Source organism: Paroedura picta, chromosome 1 (assembly GCF_049243985.1).
Source record: "Paroedura picta isolate Pp20150507F chromosome 1, Ppicta_v3.0, whole genome shotgun sequence".
Classification (NCBI taxonomy): Eukaryota; Metazoa; Chordata; class Lepidosauria; order Squamata; family Gekkonidae; genus Paroedura; species Paroedura picta.
This window is the reverse complement of record NC_135369.1, coordinates 48,422,433-48,447,394: the sequence shown is the minus strand read 5'-3', so window position 1 is coordinate 48,447,394 and position 24,962 is coordinate 48,422,433. Positions and strand designations below refer to the sequence as shown.

Here is a 24,962-nt window from a genome sequence, read left to right as displayed (position 1 = left end):
TATGTTTTTTAATTGCTATCAAGTCACTTTGGGCTTATTGTTACCCTGTGAATTAATGCCCTTCAAGACATCCTGTTGTTAACAGCCTTGGTCACATCTTGCAAACTGAGGGCTGTGACTTCTTTGACTGAGTCAATCCATTTCATGTTGGGGCTTACTCTTTTCGTGTTGCCTTCAAATATATATTGGCACAATTCAGACCTAGCTCCAAACGAAGTTTGGTACTAAATGAACAACCTTGAGAGACCCTTAGCCATGATCCTTAGTCTTGCATATTCTACTCGTTCCCTGGCAGACTGTAATCTAATTAATTTTCTCTTTTCCAGCAAATGGATTTGGTTTTGCACTTGTGTGGTGTAGTGGTTAAGAACAGCAGCTTCTAATTTGGTGAGCCAGGTTCGATTCCCTGCTCCTCCACATGCAGCAAGCTGGGTGACCTTGGGCTCATCACAACCCTGATAGAGCTGTTCTGACTGAGTGGTCCTGTCAGAGGTCTCTCAGACTCTCCCACCTCACAGGGGTATGTTGCGGGAAGAGGAAGGGAAGGTGTAAATGTAAAACTTGGCAGGGTATCTTTTATAACAAAGGAATTCATTTCTAATTGTTGCAGTAAACATTATTTTATTTGGTAAAATTTTTTGGAGAAGTCATCTATTTCTGAGGAATCTGATAAATTACAAATTAGCTATGATTACTCTGAAATATTACATCTGATCATTGTAATAATCATGTGGGTAGCTTGCCATTCAGTCGAGGCTGATTTATTACTTGAGTCACAAGCGCCAGCTTTGTCGAGTCACTTTTGCATGTCTAGTCCAAGCTCACTGTAGAGAAAAGCTAGTTGAATGGCAACCTGAAACAATTAAAACATTCAGCTGTTAAACATCAACAAACTCTTTGTAATCTTCTGCACACTTCACAGGTATTCTCAGCTCTTTACAGTTCTGTTGCCGGTCCCCTTCCCATGCTATTCGTGCTCCTCTCACACTGTAGATAATAATGTGGATTCTCCTGCAGTCCAAAGAGTAATCAAAGTTCTTCCTGCTCAATTCTCTTTAGAAAATGGCAGCTGCTGTAATGGGCTTTTCACTGAGATAAGAAAAGCTTCCTGTGAATTGAGCATTACTGTCAAGTATAACACAGCTTGTGGCCAGAACATAAGCAGCATCTTTGAAGCCAGTGTCACTAAATGCTTTCAAAACCACTTTACTTCCTTCTGCCATGTATGAAGAAAGTGCATCTATGTTAAATAGCCTATGTTTCCACATAGCTGAATTTTAACTCTAGAAAAATGCAATTATGATATTTTTGCACATTTAGGTTCATAACTGTACAAACCACACCAATTCACCCACACAAATAAACATGGTCCTGATACATATAACAGGATACACAAGGAATATGGCCATTGCCACTACTGCTTTTTGGGGGGACAAGTGCTGGAGAGCCTCCCCTTCAGATAAGGGTATGGCATGACATTAAAAAGCCCAACCCACAGTCACCTCCAGTCTTTAATAATGCGGACCAGGTTTCTAGATAGGAGGGGAACAACTGAATCTAACCCTTTGGGTTCCCTGGCCTTCCTGATAAATGGTCATTGCTATTGAAGCAAATTTGGGTTCTAGTTCAAGATTTCCAGCCCACGGAAATATAGCAATGGCATCTCTTTTAGAGTGTGTTTTCTTCTGTTGAATTGGAATCACATCACAAGAACTTATGCAAAGGTATAACAATTCACTATATATGGCTGTTAATCTCTGTTGTAAGGTTCTGCTACTATTGAGATGAACAAAGGTATTATTCTTTTTACAATACCAAAGCAATATCATGGTTAAAATAATATAGTGATGAAATATGAGTATCAATTTCTTTCCCTCTCACGCACACAAACACACTAGTTGGTCAAAAGCTATTTCTGTACTTTATTGACATTGCTGATGTTAACATTTCTATTTTATCCCCAGACATGAAAGCTATTTTCTCCTTATTATGCAGATTAGATCTACGGTTGTCTGTTGGGTTCTCTGGTCAATTAAAAAACATGCATAGGGATCAAACCTGGTTTAAAGAATCTTCCCAAGAAGAACCACAATGACTGCCTCCTGGTTGCACATCTAAAATAATGTTGGGCATCTGAAGACCTAAAACAAATTTGCAACAGAGGGTAGTTTATTTATTTATTTTTATACTAGTAAAAAATCCCACTGCAATCAGGAATGCAGCGGGCACTAGTGAGGTAGTGGAGGGGGGAGACAGACAGAAAGAATGACAGGGAAAAAATCAGAAAGGCAGAAGGAAGGAAGGAAGGAAGGAAGGAAGGAAGGAAGGAAGGAAGGAAGGAAGGAAGGAAGGAAGGAAGGAAGGAAGGAAAAGGCAGCCCCCCCCTCGGCCTCCCCAAGGTCTGAAAGTCCCTCCAACCTACCCCACCCCACCTGGAGCACAGAGGTCTGCCTGCACCTGGGCAACCCTTGAGGACCGCAAAAGTGCTCCTCGAGGGCTGCCCGGGCACAGGCAGGCAGGCAGTCCCTCCCCACCCCACCCCGAGTGTGGAGGCGTCCCCCTCCTGCCTAGCCTTCCCTGTAAGTTTACCATGGTTCCGCGGCTGGGAGCTGTCTCCCAGGTGTAGCACCATTTTAAAGTGACAGGGAAGGCGGGGGGGGGGGGAGAGGCCTCTGCGCTCCAGGTGGGGTGGGACTGCCTGCCTGCTCCTGGGCAACCCTCAAGGTGTTATAATTCACAACTGGAATTCCACTGAAACCACTAGGAAATTGCCTGCCAGTAGTGCCCAAGAAATTTGCCCGCTCAGTACCAGCTATCCATTCTTCCATTGTGCCATGCCTAGCACTGCCCTGCTGGCCTTTGCGCTGTCCAGGATACTGAATGCTCAGACTGTAGTCACTACCCAGTGTCTGACAACTGTGGTTGCTGCTGTGCACTTGCCACATATCCTTAGATCTTCTAGGTTGGCACAACAACTAGGAAAGGGTCAGTGAACGGAGGAGAACCTTTTAAAAAGTGGGAAATGACCATTTCTTATTGACTGCAATTATATTTCTGAGTCCCAAAGATTGCAGTGCCAAATCTGAATAACACATCCACATTTCTAGTGCAATGTTACATCTCTCTAATAAACAATGGCTGATAGAATTCATTACACAAAGAAACAAAGAATGATCCTGGTTATTGAAGACAGAGCTGTAAGTACAGTAAGACAAGGCCACTTAGAGAACTGTAATTGAGTAAAAGACATGCAAAATACTCTTTGTATTTACAACTCCATTTTTAGAGCACTATTTTCATGCCATATACTTGCATGATGATTTGGCCAACCACATATAAATGGGATAAGTTACCTTTCTCATCTGTGCTTTTGGCTTTGACATGATCTCTTACAGCTTTTCTAAGTTTACACATGTATCTTAATATTCCTTCGAGAGGTATTCGTTGATCATTTTCAGAGACTGTGATGAATAGAGAAGGATAATGCTGAGCAGAGGGGGAAAAATGAAAAGGAAAGGAAACATCTGAGTTAGGATGAAGTTACTGATGCCAGGCTGTGAGGCCATTACTTGGTACTATGGCTATAGACAATTATGGAAAGACTAGGGTTTAAGGCCCACTGTAGGCCCAATACAGTGGGCACCAGGGGGCCAGCAGCTGGGTGCAGGAGGGCCCCCCCGCCTCCCCGGCCTGGGTGCCCCCACCCCCCTCCTGGTTGTGGGGCCCTGCCCTGAACCCCCTCCTGCCCAAGTCCATGGCTGCGCCAAAGCCTCTGCCACCTGCCCCCCCCGAGCAGGGCCGGCGTGTCTGGGACGGGCCAAGGGGCCAATTGGGAGCCGCAGCCCCTCCAGCCACCTTTAAATTCCAGCCGCACTTCCTCCTTCCTCAGTGTCCTCCGCCTTGCCGGCGGCCTCGCTTCTTTGCAGGTTTACTCACGAGTCAGTCCCCTCTGCCCGGGACTGGTACGCGAACATCCCCTCAACTGGCAGGCATTCCTGCTGCCACACCTGCCCTGGGCTTCCTTGCAAGTATAACTGGGTACAGTGCCACCTCCCGGGAATGCGCCTGTTCATTACACTCCAAGAAAGGCTCTTTTGGGGGGGAGCGGAGCGAGGCGTCAACAGCCCTGGCCGGGCCGCTCGGCGCAGGCTCCATTCATAGAAGCGATGGAGAGCCCCCCGGCCGCCCGTGTGCCAAGTGCAGCCCCTCTGGGCGGGGGGGGGGTCAGGTGCCCTCCCCCTCATCACTATTTGTCAACAATCCTGCCTGCCTTTTCCTCCTAGTCGCCTCCACGCTGCTCGCTCGCCCGGCCTTCGGGAGCTCTCCCTCCCGCGCCCTCTGGACGTGGCCAAGTGAGGTGGGGTGCAGTGTTCCTGCCCAGCACAAGACAAACATGCTCGGCAGTGAAGAATTGCATCCACAGAACCCAGAGAGAAACATGGGAGAAACAGAGCCATAGCCACAGTTAAAGCAGTAGTAGGAAATTCATCTCTCATAAGAGGCAATGGGGGAGGGGGGAAATATGTACATTCCCAAAACTAGATTCTGATTTCATTAATGAGTGTCATGCACAACCCAGGATTATTTCTTAATGGGATTAGTTCAAGAAAATCATTTAAATATACACAACCTGGATAGGACAGGCAAGCCCAATCCCATCCATCTGATCTCAGAAGCTAAGCAGAGTTGACCCTGGCTAGCATCTAGAAGGGTGTCCTCCAAGGAATATCAGGGTCATGATGTGGGGTTGGGCAATGTCAACCACCTCCAGATGTCTCTTGTCTGGCAGCCAGACAATCTATACAAAAATAAAGAACTAATCTTAAATAGGTCATAAATTTGGAAGTAATATTTTTCACACAGGTTGTGTTCTGCATAATCCTACCTCTGGAAGAAGGTTTGCTTTAATAGTAGGACACATTTAAACCACATTGCAGAAAGACACTTAGCTGTACTATAGTCTCATTATAGAAAGCTTTAATAAGATTTAATAGTGCCTGAGTGTAGCGAGCATTATGACACTGGTTAATGGAAACTAACCAATTTCAGCTACCATCTTGGGTCATGATGTAACTTGAAAGATATGAGACTGGTTCATCAAACTTCATTTAAAGAACTCTCCGGATGGAACAAGAATTTGTTTTTTAAGATAAAAGCTTGTTGCATAATTAATCATCATACGTTACCATTAGATACACAAGGTGCAATCAAGCAACAGTTTATTACTTTTAAGACCCATCAATTTTAAGAAGAGAGTTAAACTACCAGTAAGATGTTCTTGAACAAAATCCAGGAGACTCGGAATCCTTAAGGTGGGCTAGACTGTGACATGGTTAGAAACTTCTCAAAGTTTTAAAAAATGTTAACAATGTACTTATGGATATCACAGGAAAAGATGGTCTTATACCTGTGGTCTTATATTCTGATAGGGACAATAGCTTTGAATATATTCCTTGCATGTTTCATCAACCAATGGATTTCCCCATTCTTCTTGCTCTTCAGTGGTCAGAGGGAGATGAGGATCCAACATTGTGTTTAACACATCCAGAAAAGGAGACTGTGAACCAAACCAACATTTGTTTTACACCTTTAAGATAATAACAGAGAATCAAAGGACAATTGTTGACATACCCTGGGACCATTTCCACATTAGGAGACATACCGTGTTTTAACCTCACTTTGGATTTCCTTTGGATGCTACGAGTCCACTCCGGCCTTTCCACATTTGGGCTGTCCTCCCCTCATTTCCCAGGCTGAAATTTGCGATACGCTTTCTGACAGAGATTTACGATATGCTTTCTGACAGAGGCAGAAATTTGCGATAATGCTTTCCGAAAAGGCAGCTTCCCATTATGCTTTTCTCCCTCCCACATTTCAAAAAATGTTTTTTACAAAATGGTGCCTGATTTCACCTTTGTTTTATGTTGCGCCCCTTAATCCCACCATTCTGTGCCCTTGATCGCATCTCCCTCCTTCCCTCAAAGTGTCTTGTATGTATTTTTTTTAAAAAAACAACAACCCTGGATTACAACGTTATAACACTACCATGCAAAACTGCTTTTGTAAAACTTAGAAACATTATGGTAACACGATGACCACTTTTTCTTTCGAAAAAAGAGGCAGATTTTTTGGATGGAGGAAGGGAAAGCCGGTGGGAGGGAGGATGGTGATGAGGAAAGGGACTTGCCCAAACGACTCAAAATTGTGGGTGCAGTGAAGAACCCAAATGCACTGAACAGCCCTGAATTAGACCCTGTGAGACAAGATGAAATTAGGTTTGCTTGGGGTTCCCCTTTGTTGCAGGGCAAGTGAGAGGGCAATTTGGGTCTGCACCTGAAGAAGTGGATTTCAGTGCGGAAACAGATGAAAAAAAATTTACCCTTTTAAAATGCAAATCCAAACAATATTGCTAGTGCAGAAACAGTCTGTGAGGTTATATGGATTTTCCACTCTCCTTTATGAGGTTCTATTCTCTATTAAAATTTGTAACAGGCTACAAACAAATCTTAATCTATGCCATGGTTAAAACATATGAAGGGAAAAAGTCTTTTCTATCAATAATTGTTTTTATCTTGACATTTTATTTTTTTATCTAATGCAAATCCTCTCATTGCCACACTGATATTCTTACCCCCAATCCAGCAAGGACCTGACCTGGATGATCCAGGTTAGGTCGATATCAGATCCTGGAAGCCAAGCAGGGTTGGCTCTATTTAGTATTTGGATGGGATACCAAGGGCTGCTATGCACAAGCAGGTAATGGCAAACCACCTCTGAACATCTCTTGCATATGGCATCCCCATATATTGGGTGCAGCTTGTGGAAACCACTGCTTTCTTCTGGGAGACCGGCCAATCTGGGATGTGACTGTGGATGAAACTGGAAATTAAAATGGGCTGTCCGGTCACATAAGGTCACTGACATATGGTCACTGACCCATAACATCTACAGGTCCCAACCCCAGACTGGGAGATCAAACCTACTGAGGGAGTGTCAAAGTTATTGCTGAAATACTGTTCTAGTTGTTCTAGTTGATATGTTATTGTTATATTGTTATATTGATTTTGATAGTGTTCTATGTAAATGTTCCAAAATGTTTTATGTAAACTGCCCAGAGCCATAGGGAAGGGCAGTATAAAAATCTAAACAAACAAACAAACAAACAAACACACAAACAAACAAACGCTGCAGAAAAAAACCCCTTTAAAATTCAACTTTTTGAACCAAGAATACACAGCGTTACCTGCAATTAAGGGCTAGAATGCATGGGCTTTAGTTTTGGATCAGTGATTGCACAAGAGTAGGGTGAGAGAGTATAGTCTAGCCAGGAGTGCTCAAAGTATATTGGATTTGGGTCTCAGCTTGCACCTATAAAGAAATAGGATACACACATACGAAAGACCTCAGAAACTTCCGTTCTAAAGTGATGCTCAAAAGAATGCCCTGAAATGTGAAGTGGAACAAAATGATAAATTCTCACCTGTAAAACCATTGCTCTGATAAGGTGAGGATCGTTATTGTACAGAGCTCCTGCAAGGACTCCTCCAGCACTCAGACTTGTCAGGGCTGTATACACAGGCTGAGAAAACTCCAGTTTATGCAACAAGGTTATGCATGCCTTGAGGTCATGGATACCATTATGCTTCTTAGTAGTACATCCATCTTTATGCCATCCTAGGCCTAACTCTCCTCCACCTCTGGAATAAAATGATTAGACAAATGTGTAAGAAAATCTATACATCTTTTGGCAAACAGCTCCATCACTTCCTAATTTTATATAAATGAAATCGTTTATATAAATTTCATAATGTGGATGATAAAAATACTTTGATTTGAAAATGTTTGCTCAAAGATTTCATAATTTGTCAATTCATAGTTAAAGAACCGCTAAAATCCCCCAGCATTTCTATTTTAACTCCTGTATCCCTAGTGTGGGCAAATTCCTACGCTAACTACATTTTTTTGGGGCACTATGTCTAGAGAAATAGCTCTACATTTTTTTTCCTCTTAGGAAAAAAGAGAACCTGAACATCGGCAAAGTCCCCAAAGTATAGCTGCTCATAGTTTTCCTTCTGGACACAAAAATGTTATTGGGGTACAAAACAGCCATAGAAGTATACTGATTTTGACTTCTGGGGTGCCAATTCTTAACCTCACCTCATTAAACAAGTTTGTGGTTTTAAAAAAATACTCCTTGAGTTTTTCCATCAGAAAACATTGCTCCAAGGAAGTATGTTAAGTGTTTTGGAGAGATTAGAAAATTTTCAAAGTGGCATATAGTGAAATATTTCAACGATGTATTTATTTACTTATTTATTTTATTATATTTATATATACCGCCCTCTCTGAAGGCTCAGGATGGTTTATATAAAGCAGGAATGATACAGATAATTCAATATTTATAACTATAATAACATAGTGGTAACAGTAGATGACAGTAGAACGGTGGATCAGTGGGGAGAACATTAAGTCAAGTCAATTAATGCATACTAATGACCCTGTGGGTTGCATGCCAGGTTCGATTCTGCGCTCCCCCACATGCAAGCAGCTGGGTGACCTTGGGCCCGCCACGGCACTGATAAAACTGTTCTGACTGAGCAGTGATATCAGGGCTCTCTCAGCCTCACCCACCCCACAGGGTGTCTGTTGTGGGGAGAGGAATGGGAAGGCGACTGTAAGCCGCTTTGAGCCTCCTTCGGGTAGGGAAAAGCGGCATATAAGAACCAACTCTTCTTCTTCTTCTTCTTCTTCTTCTTCTTCTTCTTCTTCTTCTTCTTCTTCTTCTTCTTCTTCTTCTTCTTCTTCTTCTTCTTCTTCTTCTTCTTCTTCTTCTTCTTCTTCTTCTTCTTCTTCTTCTTCTTCTTCTTCTTCTTCTTCTTCTTCTTCTTCTTCTTCTTCTTCTTCTTCTTCTTCTTCTTCTTCTTCTTCTTCTTCTTCTTCTTCTTCTTCTTCTTCTTCTTCTTCTTCTTCTTCTTCTTCTTCTTCTTCTTCTTCTTCTTCTTCTTCTTCTTCTTCTTCTTCTTCTTCTTCTTCTTCTTCTTCTTCTTCTTCTTCTTCGAGATAGTTTGATAAAATCTCTTCTTGGGCTACCCTCTGTCTGCAATCCCAGAGAAAGGAGATCAGACACTGAAGGAAGTCCCTCTGATCTCAGCATTGGTGAGGCGGTGAGCTAAAAGCTCATGGTCAACTGTGTCAAATGCTGCTGAGAGGTCTAATAGAAGGAGTGCTGATCCGCCTTGGTCCAACTGGCAGTGGAGGTTATCTGTCTGGGAGACTGGCACTGTCTCTACCCCATGGTCAGGCCGGAAATCTGACTGGGACCAGAGGAGAATTAAATAAATAAAATTAATATGCACATTAATGAAATCCAAGGCAATAATTATAAAACTAGTTTAATTATTTAAGTAAAATGGCTCTCTCCTTGGGTCCAGTGTACATTTTAGGCAGGCTGAATACGCTTCCCCCACTCATGAAAGACTGGCATCCATATACATTCTAAAACTGATAAAAGAACTGACCAAGAGAGATCTCCTGGACAGGAAATTCCACAGCTGTGACACTGCTACTAAGGCGGCCTTAAATCTTGTTATGTGTGTTTACTGTGACTTGACTCTGCAGGACTTGAAATATTTCTCTCTCACTACAGAAATCAAATTATAGCTTTTCATTATTAATAAAAACAATCTTTACAGCACACTCTAATTGCATTGCAATGCAATGCCCTTGAGTGTAGAATTACACTTAAAATACAAGTCTTGCCCCCTTATCTTTTTACAAGCACAAGCAGCACAAGGGGGAGGAAGCTTTGAGCACCTCCCAGCCATTCTTTTTCAGCTTGATGCAAAAGTGTTGTACTCTGCTGGACTCCTTCATTTATGGGCACTATGCTTGTGATGTAAGTGGAACATCAAATTTTTTGGTGTTCCTTGAAGGGATTCTTTTACTAAGAGCATGGTTTTTTAAAATGTTGAAATTCTTATAAATATTCTGAAAGGCTACGGAAATTTCATTTTATGGATGCTATTGCTTTGGTCTGGGCTAGGTACTTGCTCAACACCCCCTCTCACAATTCATTAGGGTTTTAAAAAAATGCCTGAGTTAGGTATGCTAATAAGAAAATGCACTTAGGGATAAAGATAAAATTATCCAAATTGCATAAACAACTCAAAGGGAATTTCTCAACTTACCAGGAATACCAGCACAGAATATTTGCTGCAATGAAGCTTAATTCAATATTGTACAAAATATTTAAATAGTGTACAGGAGCAGGAAAGTAGAAGGAAGAGTAATTTGCAGCATGCACTGTGGAACTTGAGATCAGTGAGCGTAAAACATGACTTGTATGAGTCCCACAAATTACCTGCAGGTTGAGATCAACTAGGTCCCACTTCACAGGATACAGAAAAAATTAGGAAAACATTCAAACGAATGTCTACTTTTTAAAGGTATTTCTCTTAGAGATTTTCATTTTTCCAATGATTTATATCCTTTCTCTATTACTGAAACCAAGGGCAGGCTCCCAAAGTTACACAAAAGGAATTAACTCCCACTGAAACCAATTAGATTTTCTTATATATAATATGATAAGGGCAGGTATTAAATAACAATACTTTTTATTTATTACATTTATAAAATTCCAGTATTTCAGTTAAACTGAGTTGTTGAGTTGGTTTCCTGTGATGCACTATACGTTAGATCCAGTGTCTCTAAAATAAATAATAGTATTTGTTCATATGAACATACTGTGTTCACAGTTTCCTAATCCATGCAGGGAAAAAACAATCACATTTGTTTTGAATTATTTTAATTTGACAGTGATTATTTAGAACTATAAGGAAAGAGCTGAAAACACATTCTATATAGTCACAAAAGAGGAAGGGGACAAACATAAAACAGAATTTATCCAGCAAACAGAAGCAGCAAGGTTACATTTTTGTATAATACCATTGAAATAACTTACAGAATTTCAGCAAATGCTTGTGTTATAGTATCTGACCTTAGGTAAACCTTAGGTAAATCTTCACAAACTAAATTTAGTATCACAAAAACTTAACTTACCCTTTAAGCATAAGGAAAAAATGAGACATGATAGAAAATTAACACTGGAATAGCATGATAGGAATCAAAAGAGTAAACTGAAATAATTGTATTCCCATTGGTGAATTTTAATACAGCTTGTTAGAAAGCAGTGCATTACATATATTTATGGAGAAATCAAATTATGAACAGTACTTCATAGAAAACTAATACAAATAGAAAGACAAAAGACTTCCTAAACACACACTTCCCCAACAGCAAAAAACAAAACAAAAAATGTCAAAACAAAACAAAAACATACAAAGCAGTTTAGTAATGGTAATGTAAATAACTTACCTAACATGACAGTATGCTAAGATCCACCCATCCTCGATTAACATGAGATTTTCTGGTTTAAAGCTCATGTTCACATCTGTGCCATAAGCTCCATATACATGAATCAGAAGTGGTTTTCTGTGTAGCTCCACAAAATTGGACTTATGGAAAACTGTAATTGGCACCCAGACTTCATCCTAGAAAGGAAGGAGTATTTTATGTGAAACGATATTTCAAAGTTCACAAGGGGCACAAGGAGACAAAAGCTTCAATTATACATTTTTAAATGTGTTTTTCTTATTACAGTAATTCTTCCGTACTTTGTACCCCGAAAAAGCACTCTTGAAAAATAAATCTGGGATATTGGCTTGCTGCTGAGTTGGTTTACCAACGTGGAGCACAAAAAATCTTTTAAGTGCAGCACTGGAAATATCTGTAAAATAAGAAAACAACTAGCTCCTCCTGCACCCTCTAATCATACCCCTATACATTAGGAATAGCGTAGTTTAGCACTTAGTGCAGCAGTAATCTTTTGTTATGAACTTAACATTTCTATAAACATATATATTTATTTTACAGTTTCTAAAGTTGCTAGGGATTTTTTACCTCGTGACTGACAATTCACAGGAAGACAGCCCTTACCATTTTAATTTCTTTTGCATCATATCACACACATAAATATGGGAGTTTAATTTTCCCCAGTTGTCATATAGCCAGAGTTTATGATTTTCCTAGACAGTCCAAAAATGCCCTTCACAAGTACTTCCTTCCATGGAAGAGTGAGCCAGGCATTAAAGTGAAAATGGCTATCCCAGTAAATCTTCTGTGCCATGACATTCTTTCTTGGCTAAAGAAATACACTGTCCCCCTCTCAAAAATAAAGCTGGCAAATAAACGGTATAACTCCTGAACTCCTTCTTTCCACACTGAGGGGAAAAACGGTGCCAGTTGAATGAACACAGAAGCCAGAGTCCTTTATATACTTGTCAACCCGACATTCCCACCCTGATGCTGCTCAAAAGACAGTGAAGAGATAACATAATCTTACCTTGCTCTTCGCTTCTAAGTGTACAGCATGACAGTTCACTGCAATGGATACCTCTTGTTCCGTGAGCTCAATAAGCTTGTTTTCTACCAATGAATATGCAAAACGTACTGGAGGCTGAACAGGGGAGGCAAGCCAAAAATAGCAAGTGCTAGTGGTGTATTCAGGATGAGGCTCCAATTCAAATGAACAGGCCCAAGCAGGTAGCTGGAAAAAAAAATCCCAGCAGTTGTTAATATCCCCCCAGCCTTTGCCTGTCTTTACAGAACGGTATTCGATGCCTCCTCTTTGATGAAAGGATTTGAACTTCAAGCTTAATTAACTTTGCCATGTGTGTCTGCCAGGCGTTGCAGTCCCTCCCCCTTGTAAATTAAAAATGTCGAAAGAAACACCATGACAAAGAGGGCAACACTTTAACAACTTTTTTTCTCCTTTCCTTAAAAGCTACTTAATGAGGTTCAACAAGTAATTGAAATGGAAAACAAAACCTTGTGTCAATTTGAAATAAAAGGAGCAAACAAAGTCATAATAAATGCCTTAAACAAAATACAACATTGAGAATATAGAAGAAATATTATAATACACGGGTTATTTGTTTAGGCGTTTCATATGCACCAGTGCTTTATTAGAAAGTTTTCAAAATCTTTCTTCTCTCCAGTCTACTCTTTCTTCCCAACTTGAAAAACTGCCAAGTCAACGTCAGCTATTGCACTGAGGCTGTGCCTTGGCTCTGGAGTGCTCAGCCACTTACAATCCCTGCCTCTGACTTTGTTCCCAGTGCTAGCCATTGTGAAGAACAAAATCATTTTTTGGCACAGCTACACTCAGAAACTCAGGGCTATTATGTCTTAAGACTTCAACACTCCTAGAAATGAAAGGAATCAAGATTCATTCTCTGAGACCAGCAGGGTCTCTTACCCACTGCTTACTTTCTTTTAAGGAGTTCTGGTTAGTAGGTTGATAAAGGCTTTAGGAATTGTGGCAGTCGGAGTCAAAAAGCTTCACACAGAAAAACCGCACTCCGTGTAATTGATTAAAACCTGAAGAGGATCAATCTAAAAAGTCTGGAAAACCCTACAGAATGGGGACTATATTTAACTTGAATGCTACCATTAGGAGACTAGTTGGAGAGTGTATAGGTTTACCCTTTTATTACAAGCATACAAAGTGAAATCTTAAAATATTTTTGGATAGCTGGATTTTAAGGCTGGAACTGGCTAGAATTTTGGGGAGACAGATCTGTTCTCCATTGGGTTTGAAAAGTTAAAAAGAAAATCTGCCTAGGCAAAGTAATACTTTGTTGCAAGGAAATATGGTTTACTTTAATTGATTCAGAATAAAATTCGAGTTCAGTGTTACCCTTAAGACCAACAAAGTTTTATTCAAGTTATAAACTTTCATGTGCATGTACACTTCTTCAGATACATTGAAATAGGAGTTGCCAGTCCATATATATGAGGGTGAGAAGCAAATCAGCATTCAACATAATAAAGATGCTTAACAGATGCAAGGACCAAACAGGAATAACAAGCTTAATTTATATGGATTTCAGTGCCTGGTAAAAACACAGCTCTTCACTCAGACACTGATATCTAGTTTCCTCTGTGTGCTGCCTGACCAGAGAGGGAGGGTGAAGGTTATGTTTTAAATGTCTTTTAGATTATTTTATTCTGTATTTGTGACCCACCCTGGGACCCAAGCGTGAAGATGCGGGATATAAATTCCTCTATAAATAAATATGGCTCACTTGCTCATCTTCAATTGCATATGCCATTAAATGCCAATAATGCCCTGTTGTTCTCTACAGAGGGCGACCAGGTCAAACATTATGCAAAAAGATAAATGGACACACTTCTGACATTAAGAATCTTAAGAAACCTGTAGGAGAACACTTCAAACTTTCAGGATATTCAGTGGTTAACCTCAAAGTAGCTGTTTTATTAAAAAGGAACAGACTGGAAAGTAAAACTGCTAGATTGCAAGTTATTACAACACTTGGAACAAAAAACCTCCAGGACTTAATAGGGATACTGGTTTCTTTTCTCATTACATACACTAGTCTCATACATTTTAAAGTGACTTTTTGAATAATTATCTGACAATCTATTTTATTCTTTCAGTGAATTAGAACTGATCAATTAGACAAGCAGATTTTAAGGTCCTTCTATACTAACCACTCAGAAGGCCAGGCCAGTGTAATGAAATTATGACCCTATGCATTCACTGCAGAAAAGACAACAAGAAAACTATAGTTATTTCACACCTAGACACAAGCTCCTGACTAGAATACAGACAGAGATGAGATGTTTGGGAAGCCATTTGCAGACAACGCGACAGCACTTATCTGGCTCAGAATGTGCCTAGAGAAAGGAAAGCTAGGATTTGGTGACGGCCATACTAAAGAGAGGAGAAAAGAGAGGAGGAAAGACAAAGTCCTTTCTCTTGCACACAGATTTAATTAATTAATTAACCTATTGGATTTATATACCGCCATCCCAGCAAGCCGGCTCAGGATGGTGTACAACAATCATAAATCAAAATAGCAGTAAATAATTAAAACACAGTTGATAACATTTTTAAAACCACTTCAAATCAGTATCTACATCTAATAACACCAATTTTGACTACAGCTTCCAGCTCACTCATCATGTCAACAGATCTTCCAGTTTGAGGGTGTTTTTATAGGTGGGGGCATTAGATTTCTCACTACTTTGAGGGCAAAGAGAGTGGCAAGTTTCTAACCCAATTCTATATATAGAGGGTGCAGCCAACTGGAATTCTGAATGCAGTTGCTACATATAAGACTTCAGGAGAACAGGATAAAAAAAACAACCAGGGGTACGAGAAATAAGGAGATTCAATATACAGAGTGTTAACTTCTGTGTGTACAGAACAGTTTACAGCCAAGCTTTTATTATTGAGGCAAATGTTGGGTCCATTCCGCACGACTTCAATGTTGCCAAAGGCTTGCAAATTGTAAATGCTACTAATTTGCAGTTCCGCAAGATGTTGCACACAATCTGCCACACTCCTGAAAGAGTCCCGCAAAAAGCGATTCGTTGTAGCGCTTAAAGGGAAATCCAGAAAAGTTGATTCACCCTCCGAAAAGCGCTACACTCTTGCAAACAATCTGCAACACTAGCGAAAAAGACCTGTGCGTTCCCATTGATGCGGTTCCAGCCAAGTCCCTCCCCCCTGGCTACAGTCCCTCCACAGAACTGCTTTAAAGCTCCCCTAAGTACCCAAGCACAACACAGCCCCATTTGCAAGTTCCCTTTATTTTCAGCCAAAAATAGCGCCCATGCAGGGGGGGGGGATTTTTTTTCACTTGGGGGAGTATGGTAACGATGACTCGCCAGTTCACACACCAGCTAGATGGGTCTCTATGTTAAGAGGAATCAAGGCATATTCGTTGCAACGTGTGTTTTTCTTTTTCTTTTTAAAAACCTGTTCTTAAAGGGAAAGGGGCTTTTCGGGAGCATGATAACAGCCGCCCATTGGCTGTTCGTTTGATTGATGGCCAGGGGTGGGACAAAACACAGAAAAAATAGCTTCCTTTCTAGCGATTTTTGTGAGACCGGAAACCTATGGGAAACGATTGAAACGCTACTGGATTCCACTACAAAGGCAGGTATGCATAACGCCGAGATTGCACTTTTAAAAATAGCGTTTCCGCTTTCAGGAACCAATTGGCAACATTGGTCCTTGTGCGGAATGGGCCTTGGTTTTCCTTTAATTGTAGGATTCTCACAGTGTAAATGTGAGTTTCTTTCAGAAACCACCAGTCTCAGTAGTTTCCTTCAGAATTTGGGCTTTGAGATTGCTACAAACACTTCCTTGGACATTCACACACTCATTCACAAAATCTGTCTGAGCTGACATTGTAACATCTTTTTCTCTCACCTTCACATTTGGTTTCCTCAGCCATCCATGGGCCTTGATTAGTTGTTAGCTACACACCAAACAGGTATACAGAGGACAGGTGATTGATAGAAAGGAGAAGGCCTTAGCCTAGCAATCACCAACCTGTGGGGCTGCGGACCACGTGGTCCTTCGTCTAATTGGAGGTGGGCCCCGAAGTTCGCCTTCTCCCTCCCCCCTGGCCCTTTACAACACACGAGTGTCATTGTCTCCCATCACTCCCAGATGGGACTATCTCGTTGCAGAGAAACAAGCTCAGGATTCCCATTGATTTGTCATTGTCATGAGTTAAAATTTCCATGAAAATAAAATGTTCCTTATGTTCATTGTTGTGGCGAGTCTGTATCTTATTTTGAAGGGATTTTTAAACATTACCATAGCGATCAGAGAGCGTTAGGGCAGTAGTTGAGAGTAGAGGAGTAAACTACCTCCCCTCCCACCGGGCCTCAGTAAAAGGCATTGAGTGGTCCCCGGTGAGTGATACCCGGCGTTGAGAGCCAGTTTGGTGTAGTGGTTAGGAGTGCAGACTTCTAATCTGGCATGCCAGGTTCGATTCTACGCTCCCCCACATGCAGCCAGCTGGGTGACCTTGGGCCCGCCACGGCACTGATAAAACTGTTCTGACCGGGCAGTGATATCAGGGCTCTCTCAGCCTCACCCACCTCACAGGGTGTCTGTTGTGGGGAGAGGAATGGGAAGGCGACTGTAAGCCACTTTGAGCCTCCTTCAGGTAGGGAAAAGTGGCATATAAGAACCAACTCTTCTTCTTCTGAGTAGTCCCCGGTGATAAAAAGATAAAAAGGTCCCCACTGCCTTAGCCCATCCATCACACTATCCTAGCAATTTTAGGATGTTTTCTGTGAAGCAGGAATCCCATCAATAATTATTATTATCTTTGGGACACCACTGTGGAAGAAGTGGTATCCCAGAGATGGCTCCCTGATGAAAAGTTTCATTAGGTCTTGAAACCAAGGCCTCCATGGCCAGAATGGAGCAACAAAAACAACGTCCACTTCTAGGTCTATTACTCTCTGAATCATCCTTTGAATTTTCTGTGTGGGGGGAGCAGCATACAATAGCTTCTTTGGCCACTCGTCAGGGTGCCTCCTCTTTGTCGAGACCTTGTCCTTGAGATATTTTGATTTTTTAATTTTTTTTTTTAAATTTATAGACCGCCGTTCCCCACTTTGGGCTCACGGCAGTTTACTATAACAATAAAAACACAATAAAACACCCAATAAAAACACCCCAAATTGGAAAAGCTTGGAACTTGAAAGTTTTGATGTGATGCACAGAGAGCCACTTCTATCTTACTGAATCTGTTATATATCTGTTAGAATAATAGAATCATAGAGTTGGAAGGGACCTCTAGGGTCATCTAGTCCAAGCCCCTACACAATGCAAGAACTCACAATTGAAAGGAGGAAAAGTGTTTCTTGGGCTTGTAGTCATACTAGTGGAAAATTAATGACTTCTTGTCTTTATCCTTCACCAAATATTCATCGATGCATTCTCCAAAGAAATGAATCAGCCATTCTAGCCTGCGTCTAGAGAACTGTCTGCAGGAAATGTAGCTGGTAATGCAATCTTCTTTAACGCATCCTTTAATTCCTTAGGAATGTCATTTCCAGCTGCAGAAAGGTCTGAAGGGCAGGAGTAAATGGTCCTGGAAAGAGAATTTGCAGTGGAAGCTCTAAGAGAAGTTGAGGAAGCTTTCAAATTCTTATGGAGTGCCTTCAATTCTACTGTCACATGGATTTTTGAGCAAGCCATCTGACTCCACAGGAAGAACCAAACTGGAATGCAAGCTAGCCACTGGATCATCTACCAAGGGCAATCTGAAATACTCCACAGCCTCTGTTAGAAGAGAATTAAACTTGGAGATGATATGTTGGTTAGATTTACATCTATCTGGAGACTGCCATTCTGTTTGGACCACCTTATCAAACATTGCTGGGAAGGGAATTCCAAGAGGGAAAGATCCTCATTTGGGAATGCTCTGGCAGAACCTGCTGGTGTTTCTACCTCTTTGTCAACAGAGATTTACAGAATAATTAACACTTTAGGATTTTGTAAAAAATGTCCTTTGGAAAGAGACTGGTCTGCATAGCAGCGACCATCAGTTCTTCCTCTTACAAAAGTTTTCCTTCCTTATTTGAGGAGGATTCAGAGCATTCCAAAATCTTAATCCTTATACCCAAGGAGAGAGCTTGTCTCTCCTCTTGCTCCAATCTCCTTCTTTTAGAGCAGTGGTCCCCAATCCGCGGCCCGCAGCCCGCTGCCGGGCCGCGAAGGCCTTGGCGCCCTCTCCCCGCCCCCCTTGCAGTAAAAAACTTCCCAGGCCGCAAGCTTGCGGCCCGGGAAGCTTCTTACTGCGAGGGGGGGGGGAAGGGAATCAGGGCCGCGCCCGCGTATTGCACATGTGCGAAATGTGCCGAAATCGCGCATGGCGCATGTGCACATGCGCGGGTGGGCAGTTGCCCTGCCGGTCCCCAGCCTCAAAAAGGTTGGGAACCACTGTTTTAGAGCGAGAGAGAAAGTGAACTTTGCTATCTGCCCCTTGACTACCAGAAGCACTACTGGCAAGGGAGTGACATCTGTATTTATTAGTGAAAAAGAGTTGTTTTTTATATGCTGCTTTTCTCTGCCAGGAGTCTCAAAGCGGCTTACAATCACCTTGGAGGGAGGGAATAACCAGCTGAGTAACACCTTCCCTTTCCTTTCCCCACAACAGACCCCTGTGAAGGAGCTGAGGCTGAAAGAGCTTTGATATTACAAAACGGTCAGAAAAGCTCTATCAGTGATGTGACATGCCCAAGGTCACTCAACTGGCTGCATGTGGAGGAGGAGGGAATCAAACCTGGCTCACTAAATTAGAAGCTGCTGCTCTTAACCACTACACCAATGTAATGGTTAGAATGATGGACTTGGATCTGTGAGATCCGGGTTTGAAACTCCACTTTGCCATGGAAGCCTGTTGGGGGACTAGTCATATTCTTTCAGTAACTTACCTCATAATGCTGTTGTTAAGGGGGTAAAAAAGGAGGAGGGGTGAATATTTTTAAGGTGCTTTGGGCCTACATTAGAGATCAAATTGGGGTATGTATTATTATTAATTTATTTATATGCTACTGATCCTGGCCTAAACAAATAAATAATAAATAAGTAAATCTTGTTTTTAACTTGCTACTGGACACTATATGTTGTTCTTATGTCCTTTTGCTGTTGTTTCTTTTTTGCTGTTCTGAATCTGTAAGGAGACAAGGTGGCGTCAAAGCCTAACTAGAAATATCCAAAGCTAAACCAAGGTTATTCCATGACAGAGGACATTATAGGATACCTTAAGATTTCATTCACTAAGGCACCAGTAACAGTACTATCAGAAGAAACAGTTACTGCTGGCCAGAGAGAGAACAGCGCTCCAACTAACCCTTTAATAAGCAAGAAGGCACCGTTGTTCAAAACAGCTTTGAATGATATAGTAGCTTTTTACATTTCTTTGGTTACCAATTTTCTTCATCAAGGCAACCTATCTGTTGGCAGAGTTAAGCTCATCAGAACAAACTCTCCCTAGGACTTGGAAAGATGGCATCAAAAACTTTTAGCAGCCATTTTTTACTTTGCAACAGAAATTCGAGGGCCACTGCTGCTTATCACTCTGCGTCATCAGGAGATAAACAGGGAGACTGTGATCCTGTTAATTCTCCTGGATCCCTCAGTAGCTTTTGAACCCATTGATCAAGGTATACTTTTAGACTGCCTTTCAGGCTTAGAATGGAGAGGAACAGTCCTGCCACAAAAGTAGATTTCAAAGTGTGATGCTGGAGGTCTGCAGTTCAATCTTCTGGCCTTTGCCCTACTTTGTCCAACTTCTATTTTGTTCTCTATGCTTTTCAACCTCTTTGTAAAGCATCTAGGAGATGATATCTGGAGATAAGGACCGAGTTGCCACCAATATGTAGATAAAACTTGGCTCTATTTTATTATTCCAACATGGTTGTAGAAGCTGTGAACCAATACTTGCTAGCAGTTTTGGAATGGATGAAAACTAACTAAAACTGAACCCTGACAAAATGGAGGTGTTGCTGGTGGGAGAGGAAATTTGAGCAGGACATGGGATATCTCCTGTTCTGGGTGAGGTTACACTACACTACAATCAGATTTGTAGTTTGGGGGTGCTCTTCGAGCTAGGCCTGCTGTTGAGAGTGTGAGTGGTGAGAGGGGTATGGTTCACCAGCTTTGGCTGGTGGGTCAGCTGTGGTCCTTTCTGGGCAGGAAAGATAATGTTGCTATGGTGCATGCCCTAGACTAAAGTACTGCCATCATGTACTCTATGCAGTTCTGCCCTTGAGGACTGTCCAGAATTTAAGATTGGTACAGAATTCTGTAGCCAGAATGTTAGCTGGAATGGGTGTAGGACCATAACACTTCAGTCTTGTTTCACCTCCCCTAGCTATATGAACCTATCCATCCATTCCAGTCATTTTTGGAGGCCCAGCTTCGAGTGCCCCACATTATCTGGGGCTGGACAGGCAGTAATATGAGAAATGGCCTTCTTGGCTGAAGTGCCAAAGTTTTAGAATTCCCTCATCAGGGAGATTCATCTGTCTCTCTGTACATTGCCTTCTGCCAGTGGATGAAGACTTTTCCCACTTTTCTTTGGCATACCCCAATAATAATAAGAGTTGGTTCTTGTATGCTGTTTTTCTCTAACTGAAGGAACCTCAAAGCGGTTTACATTTGCCTTCCCTTACAACTGTTATATGTCTTCCTTCCCAGTTTTGGTATTGTATACTCTATCATTGTTATTTTATATTTGACTAGAGTGTTTTAATGTTGAATTGTTTTAATATTTGCTTCCTCAGGATCTATTTGCAGTGAAAGACAACACAGAAATATTTTAAATAAATAACACAGTTACACAAACATGTGACTATCCCACTAAGTCGCTGAATCTCAGTCACATTTAACAGGAGCTCAAATTTGAGTTTTCTGTATTCATACTCTATTACTCTACTCTGCCCAACTCCTGCTCACATCAACAAAATTAGCTGGATTATTCTTGATAATTTGAGTAAACATTTTGTACATTTCAGAAGGTATCACATGTGTTTCCAAATATATTCTTTTAAAAGTAAAAAAAGTACTTTAAATAAAACATTTACCTTAACAGTATGAATGGAGTTTGACACTAGAGAAATATTATCTATGTAGAGGCGACCGCAGTATTTCAGAAACACAACACAGTGGTCTTTGAACATCTCCAGTTCAATTAGTTTGGCCTTTTCTTTTACTCTATATATGAACTGCCAATTCTCCAAACCACATGAATCATCTGGAGCCTTTATCAACTATAAAACAAAGAAAAGCCTACATGCTTATATTATAACTACAATTACATGACACTTGAAAATTCTCATACTGCAAAGGATACCAACTTAGTTAACTTAGACTTGCATTGTGATAACCTGCCATTATTGTTTACATACATTGTAGCATCTCATTTTGGGATTCTCTGGTGAGGTAGCCATATTTGTCCAGTTTCATAGCATCTGAAAGTACACAGGTGTTTCATCCTAATTCCTAGTTATTTTCAGATGAAATGGTGAACCTACAATCTCTCTCCCACTGTCCTCTGAAGCAGGAGGTAATGTATATATACTATATATGGCAGTTAACTTTTGACCACTTGAGGGTAATGGAACAAAGGAGGGAATAACCAGCCGAGTAACACATTTTCTGCTTCTGCTCAAGTACCAGCCATCAATCAATAAAGTACCCAGCTGAACAATGTTTGATATTTCTTTTCAACATCTTTTGCAGCATTTTCTATATGCTTCCAAACATCTCAGCAGGAAAGACAATAAAAGGATGAAATGGAGTCCACAAGGGCTAAGGAATGGAAATGGGCAGAATCACCCTTCTAGAACAACATATATTGTAAAAATGAACGTAATGACAACAACTGTGATGGATCTACACACTCAGGACTAAAATTGTGTGGGTTTTTATGCAATAGAAATGAGATAGGAAATAGCAGCATGAACTCCTTCACATTAGAACTAGAGTTTTAAATGATAACACATATCAGGATTTTTTCAATAGCACTATATCTAACCTAGCACTATGAAATATCTATTTAACACAATACCCATGGAAAGAATTGTACAGCCCTGCTACAGAACAGGTAACCAGTTGTTGATTTAAATCAAGAAGAAGAAGAAGAGGAAGAGGAAGAAGAGAAAGAAGAAGAACAAAAGATGATGTATATTTCAGCACTGAGATACTTTAACCAAAAAAGTGACCACAAAAATGAAGCGGGAGGTTCATGAAATGGTCAGGCACTGGTTTATGGAAAGCCTGAAACTTTGTTCATGTTTATCACACCATTATCATACTCTTTATCCTACTCTTTATCAGTATATAATGTACGTAATTCTCTTTTTCACTATTAGATTTTTACTGCAGTACTTTGAAGCATGTTAGACTGAAAGAGATGAGTGGTCCAAGGGCACTCAGTGAACTTCATGTGGGGATCAAAATCCAAACAATATATTTAACACACAAAAAAAAATTAAGATGAGTGTTCCCACAATGGGTTGGGGTGGTGTGGGAGGGACAGGTACTAAGACTCTGAATACTACTACTACTACTACTACTACTACTACTACTACTACTACTACTAATTTTGTACTTTAGAATTCATTTCAAAATCATGAAGTCATAGGTAAGATAAATTGTGATTGCAACTAGTACATTATGAATATTTCACTGTAATGCTGTGTCGATGCAGCATATGTGCATTTTGATATCCATGTAGATGCACACCCAATTTTTTCCACAGTCCTTTAAGCTATGAGGGCTCACTGTTCTTCATAATTTAAAGAATCCTATGGTATTGTATACATCGATCATCTCAGATCTTGGAAGCTAAGCAGGGTCAGTACTTGGATGTGGGGCTACCAAAGAAATCCCTGCAGAGGAAGGCAATGACAAATTACTTCTGCTTCTCACGTGCCTTGAGAGCTCCTTACAAGGGTTGCAATTAGTTGGATGCATATATACATATGGGGTAAGAACTCTGTAGATTTGACAGTATTGTGATGGCCAATACAATAATACAATAAATTGTATCTATCTATATGGGGTAAAAAAGTGGGGTTTGCAGAAAGCATCCCGAGTTCAAATTCTCCAGGGCTAAACTGGGAAGTGCCTTTACCTGTTACAATTTAAAAAGCACCTAGAATCATAGAATCATAGAGTTGGAAGGGGCCATACAGGCCATCTAGTCCAACCCCCTGCTCAACGCAGGATCAGCCCTAAGCATCCTTTTAATGGGGGTAGAATTTGACAAGGAAGCATGAAGTCCCAACTGGCATTTGACAAAGAAGCATGAAGTCCCAGACTGAATCCTTCAATGGACATCAAGAAACCCCAGCGTTTCATGAAACCCTGGTTGAGAAAGCCTGGAATAGTTACTAGCATGTCAGAATCCCATACCTTGTAGCCTACTGGGTCCCCATACGTAGTAAGAATGTACAAATCATTGTTTCTGTGTTCAACATGGTAAATAATCCCTTTTGTTCGTTGTTGTACAAGAATAGGAGGCTTAAAAGGGTGGTGACAGCCAACTAGCCACACTTCAGAGGTAGTCTTGCTATTACTATTTATAGTCAGAAAGCGCTTGTCTTTTGTGCAGTAGAGATCGACAAAATATCTGCAATCAAACAAGCAACAATGCAATGGTTAGGGAATACAGCACAAGTTTATCAGTAGGACATCCATATCACCAGGATAACAGAAGATGGCATGAAACATCAATAAAGAAAGTTATGTGGAGACATGGTACATATAGTATCCAATTTATGAATGCACATAGAAGACTTTAGAAACTTCATATATTCTAACAGATGAGATACAAAAATTATCAGTAGTTTTATATATGAATCTTTCTAAGAGACATGAAGGTGCTGAACCACAGCCATATCTAAAGACATGGAAGGAGTAATGTGAAAATTGTAATACAAGTGTCTATATCCAAGCACATAAAACTGTACAGGAAGGAATGACCAAGGGAGCTTACAGAGGCTTTCTGAGAACTCATGATGTAGCTTCCATAGGTAACTTGTCTCTAATATGCTTAGCAATGTAAAAAAGAGAACTCTTAGTTGTCCAAAGACTTTTAAAAGGTTTTAAAAATTATCAAAACATCACTGAGCATAAAGCATATCATAATTCCCTGTTCAAGTATTAAAGTGTATAATAGCATTGAAAATACATTCATCCAGAGTACTTCGAAGCCGATACATGAACATATAACACATTGTCAAAGTGTAAAAATTATATATATATATATATATATATATATATATATATATATATATATATATATATATATATATATATATATATATATATATATATTTTCTTCCTCTCTACCCGAAGGAGGCTCAAAGCGGCTTACAGTCGCCTTCCCTTTTCTCTCCGCACAACAGACACCCTATGAGGTGGGTGAGGCTGAGAGAGCCCCGATATTACTGCTCAGTCAGAACAGTTTTATCAGTGGCATGGCGAGCCTAAGGTCACCCAGCTGGCTGCATGTGGGGGAGTGCAGAATTGAACCCGGCATGCCAGATTGGAAGTC

The 24,962-nt window shown here is 40.8% G+C and overlaps 1 protein-coding gene across 9 annotated transcripts in view; it reads right to left on the bottom strand.

Annotated features, from left to right (window-relative positions):
• Positions 1–601: 601 nt before the first annotated feature.
• The window catches only part of PREPL (prolyl endopeptidase like), a 39,319-nt gene continuing 14,958 nt past the window's right edge, over positions 602–24,962 (bottom strand). For 5 of the 9 annotated variants that reach the window (XM_077337301.1, XM_077337318.1, XM_077337363.1 and 2 more), the window contains 9 exons: positions 23,819–24,035; positions 21,484–21,669; positions 12,401–12,604; positions 11,374–11,549; positions 7,481–7,697; positions 5,408–5,557; positions 3,354–3,486; positions 2,059–2,141; positions 602–853 (listed from right to left, as the gene is read on the bottom strand). In XM_077337301.1, coding sequence (XP_077193416.1) covers positions 797–853; positions 2,059–2,141; positions 3,354–3,486; positions 5,408–5,557; positions 7,481–7,697; positions 11,374–11,549; positions 12,401–12,604; positions 21,484–21,669; positions 23,819–24,035 — 1,423 coding nt within the window. In that variant the 3' untranslated portion in view covers positions 602–796. Of the gene's footprint in view, positions 854–2,058; positions 2,142–3,353; positions 3,487–4,630; positions 4,799–5,407; positions 5,558–5,585; positions 7,369–7,480; positions 7,698–11,373; positions 11,550–12,400; positions 12,605–21,483; positions 21,670–23,818; positions 24,036–24,962 lie in introns of those variants that run through there. The other 4 variants (XM_077337310.1, XM_077337344.1, XR_013230985.1 and 1 more) reach the window with 4 other exon arrangements.